Source organism: Octodon degus, unplaced genomic scaffold (assembly GCF_000260255.1).
Source record: "Octodon degus isolate 3935 unplaced genomic scaffold, OctDeg1.0 scaffold00027, whole genome shotgun sequence".
In the NCBI taxonomy this organism is placed as follows: Eukaryota; Metazoa; Chordata; class Mammalia; order Rodentia; family Octodontidae; genus Octodon; species Octodon degus.
Window position 1 is genome coordinate 12683861 of NW_004524603.1, and position 4102 is coordinate 12687962.

General features: G+C 42.2%; 1 protein-coding gene across 1 annotated transcript in view; it reads right to left on the reverse strand.

Annotated features, from left to right (window-relative positions):
* Window positions 1-3558: 3558 nt before the first annotated feature.
* The window catches only part of LOC101575660 (prolactin-inducible protein homolog), a 5615-nt gene continuing 5071 nt past the window's right edge, over window positions 3559-4102 (reverse strand). Inside the window, exons 3-4 of the mRNA XM_004629108.1 lie at window positions 3957-4071; window positions 3559-3683 (exon numbers count right to left, since the gene is read on the reverse strand). Coding sequence (XP_004629165.1) covers window positions 3559-3683; window positions 3957-4071 — 240 coding nt within the window. The remainder of the gene's footprint in view (window positions 3684-3956; window positions 4072-4102) is intronic.

The window sequence follows — 4102 nt, forward strand, 5'->3', positions numbered from 1 at the left end:
CTGTGCCAGGAGACAGGTAAAAACTTCTGGGTGTCTCCACTTCTGTTGGGTGTCTCCACTTCTGTTGGCCCTGCTGTTGTAATGCTACACCACAGACTGTGATGGGCTCACTCCTTTTACAATCCTATTTGGAAAACTGCCACCCATGGTGCCAGTATTGGAAAAAATATAAAAGATTGAGAAACAAGGGATCACTCCCTTTAAATCCCTAAGTTGGGAAAAAAAAAATCCTGACATCCATTTCTAATCAAGAACCTGTTAAGTCCTTACAGGCTCTACAGTCTACTCTACAGACTACATACTCCCTCTTTTACCATTATCACCCTCAACCCAAAAGACCCAACACCTCATTGGCATCTAAGCCTGGATCCTTGGTATGGATCAAGAAGTGAGACCTTCCTGCTTTACCTTGGTCTTAACCATCCAGTAGAAAAGTATGAAGATGAAATATAGGAAGGAAAGCCATGCTGTTATGTTGAGCTGTGGGGACTCAGGTCAACAATTTCTGACATTGCCAGTTAAACAGAAGACTCAATGCTATTATGGGCTACTGGACCCTTTTAAAATATTTTGCTGACTAAGAAGAATATATGCAGTGTATTATTTGTTGAAACTGTCCTTCCAATTTGATGTGAAACTGTCTCATTGCTATCTCTTTGTCAATAAAACTTTGAAAAAAAATATTTTGCTGAGTTTACACACCTATAATATTCAAATAACGGAACTTAACAAAAAAAGGGTATACAGAGGAATGTCCATTTTGTATCTGTGTATTCAAAGTGGTTAGGATAGATATATAGCTACATTCTCTTAATGAATAGAATGATTTGTTCTAGCGGTGTTGGTAAATAGGATCTTAAGTCCACATCTTGTACAGCAATTAACCACTAAGAAGAATGTATGCAGTGTGTTAGTTATTGAAACTGTCCTAGCGATTTGATTTGAAACTGTCTCATTGCTACCTGTTTATCAATAAAATTATAAAAAAAAAAAGAAGTGAGACCTGTCAACTCTTGGGCCCCAGTGGACTGGACCATACCCTGTTGTCCTGAGCACTCCCATCGCGGTCCAGGCAACAAAAATCATTGGATTCACTGCTCCCACATTAAGCCAGCCTCAACAGACCAACAGATAAGTGGACTTTACAAAAGACTGCTGACCTCCTCAAGGTCAAACGGACCAAACGTGGCCCTATTTGGTTCTTGTTAGGACTAACAGAGGCTCAACACTCTCCCACCACTTATATGTGACTAGCTACTCAGAACCCTGAGTTCTATGTCTCCCTACTCGACCTTTTTGCATGTAAAAATAATGAAATAAAATGGACACTTCTTTCAGTACAAACAGCTATCATACTTATGGGGATGCCACTGAAGACGGAGGATTCTTCTACTAGAGCTGGAGATGTAAAACTATCGCTCCTTGGACACATTAAAAAAATCCCTTTTTGAGTGTTGCTGGGGTCCCTCTCACCAACCTATCATATGATAAACTAAATAAATCAAGGATTTGAATCATGTACAAAAAACAGTGGGGAATGTAATGGGTTAATGGAAAGAGTTAATGTAAAACTAAATGTAAAAAAATTACTATGTTCAACTTTCTGTGATCCTGCTTCCTTGTAAGACTGCAAGGAGGCTCGGTGTGCCACTCGTAAATCATCAGTGGACTGAAACTTCTAGGAAACAATGCTCCCAGAAAAAATGTGTGCTGAGTCTGGTCACACTGTCCCTAAAGGTCCTATTCTATGTTAAATGACAAATTTGTTTGCTAAACAGGATGCAGTTTCTACCTTTAAAGCCTCTATACTTCTAAGTCTCCTGGCTGTTTGTCCTCTGCTCTGTGAGTATGGTTCAGCAGTCCTGGGTCTGGTAACAAAAGGCTCATACTTAAATTTTAATTTGGACTCAAGTCTGGTTTCTATGTTGAAAACCCATAACAAAGAGGACTTGCATCTCCCAGAGAAAGAGAGGGAGGAATGAGATGCCATGGCTCGTGCCACATTAGATTTTATTTTTATTAGTTTTTGTATGTTTGCTTGTTTTGCAGATTACTAGCTCTGAGCTCTAATTCTTCCACTTGCAGAGGATGGAAAATATAAGTAGGTGGTCCTCTGTCCTAATTATCTTTCATAAGCCCCTTGAGATTTGACTTGCATGGGCACAGAGCAGCCCAATGCTCTGTCCCCATATTTTTGAAACAAGGGAGAAAGGGACCTGTGTGACTGGGATGTACAGTGAGCACAATGCCACGAAGGGCCCAAGGCGGCCTCAGGCATAGTGGAAGGAGCTGCTTAGCTATTACAAAATGACTTTCCTGTATGGCTCAGGCAGATGAAAAGAAATAGAAATCTGCATGTTTCAGTCTTAAACAGCAGTGTACAAATACATGTGCACATACACCTGTAGTTGTGTGAGAAAATCCAGAAGTACTTCCAGGTTTCTCTCTGACTCTAGACTCCCAGAGAGGAGATCCAGACAGGCCTGGCTGGGAGAAGATTCTGCCCTTATTTCTGAACCATGGCCTATGGCTCAGTGGTCTCTCATTTTATCTCCACTTTATTCCTTAATTCCTCAAGCTTGTATGTACAAGGTAAGATATGGAAATCCCAGATTTATTGGCCTCCATGGAAGCTATTGACATACCTCTTTCTCTTAAGTTTGAGGACTGACTTTATCTTTGGGTTGGCATTCTTTAGAAACATTGCTATATAAGGGGTTTTCAAGTACTGAACAAATCCTCCCAGTTATGGTTTGTGAGTAGTTGTTCCCCCAAAGCCTCATGCAGTCATAAGGCAGGCTTCTAGACTTTGTGATTAAGGCATGAACCAGTGCTGGGATTATGGGTGTGAGTGCTGCTGGGATTATGAGTGTGAGGGCTACACCCAGCCTGGGAGGACAGCCTGATTTCAACATAAGGGAGTGTTGACTTGCTCAGCTGCTGTCCTTGTTACTGATGCTCCTTCCTTTTGCTCTTGCTCTTTTCTATTTTCACCTCTTTAAAATGCTACCCTGTGCCTTGTGCCACTCAGCCCTGAAACCAGCTGAGTCTGAACTGGACCCTCCACTAACTGTGAGCTGAATAAACCTTTCCTTTCTTCTTAGGTCTCGGGTATGTTGTCTGATCAAAGAGAGAAAAGTCACTGAGACACTCCCCATTCAGACCCATGATCACGTAAGAACGACCCAGGAGTGCCTGACTGGAGTACAGAAGCTTCTCAGGTTTCAGTTCGTATCTGGTGGACATTTGCCACCACAGACTTAGCCTGTTCGATTTCACTGGTCTTATTCCTTCCCTTACAGAATTCTGCAAATGCCTAGCATAAAGTAGATTGTCTCAGGGGCATTAGAGAGAGTTCTAGAAGTAACTGTTCTTGGAGAAAGATCCATCGTTATAGAATTTTGTTGTACCAGAACAGATTTTAGGACATGTTTTGGGGAGAAGTACGACAGAACACAGGAAGCTTGTAAGTGGTTTATTTTAAATCTGGCCAGATTCTCCAGCCATGCTGCCTTACAGGAGATGACATGGGCGTTGTGAGACACACAAGGGCTTCCATTAATTTATGACCAGGGTATTTTCAGAATAATACGTATTTACTCCAATCGGTACCACTGCTAGATCGTCAGGACAGATATTCAGCTCCTCAATAATGTCAACCACAGCTCTAATTTCTACAGTGTCTGAAAGAAAGGAGTGGAAAGATCCTTCATGTCCCCTGTTGTTTCCTAGCATCATGACCTGCCCAGTGGGCCTCAGTGCTTCCAAATCCCTTGAAGGTCAATCACCTCTCTTAGTTTTTCTCGTGCAGTGCCTCCTCTCTGCTGCCTGGACATTATTCTCTCCACTCCCATGTTGCACTTCCACACTTAACTCAACCCTTTCCTGTCGCACTTCTGTTTCTGCATTTCCCTCCCTCACTGAAGGCCCCCTCTTTAGATCATGCCTATACTTACCCTCGCTCTGAAAGTCCCAGTAGAAGTTTTTTGGGTAATCTTCACAGAGGCAACTGGTGTATTTATAGTTGAAGGCACCATCAATTGGCTTGCTGCTTTGGAGGTAAGTTTTAATCTGGTGTGGAAGGAGGACTCAGCATTAGTCT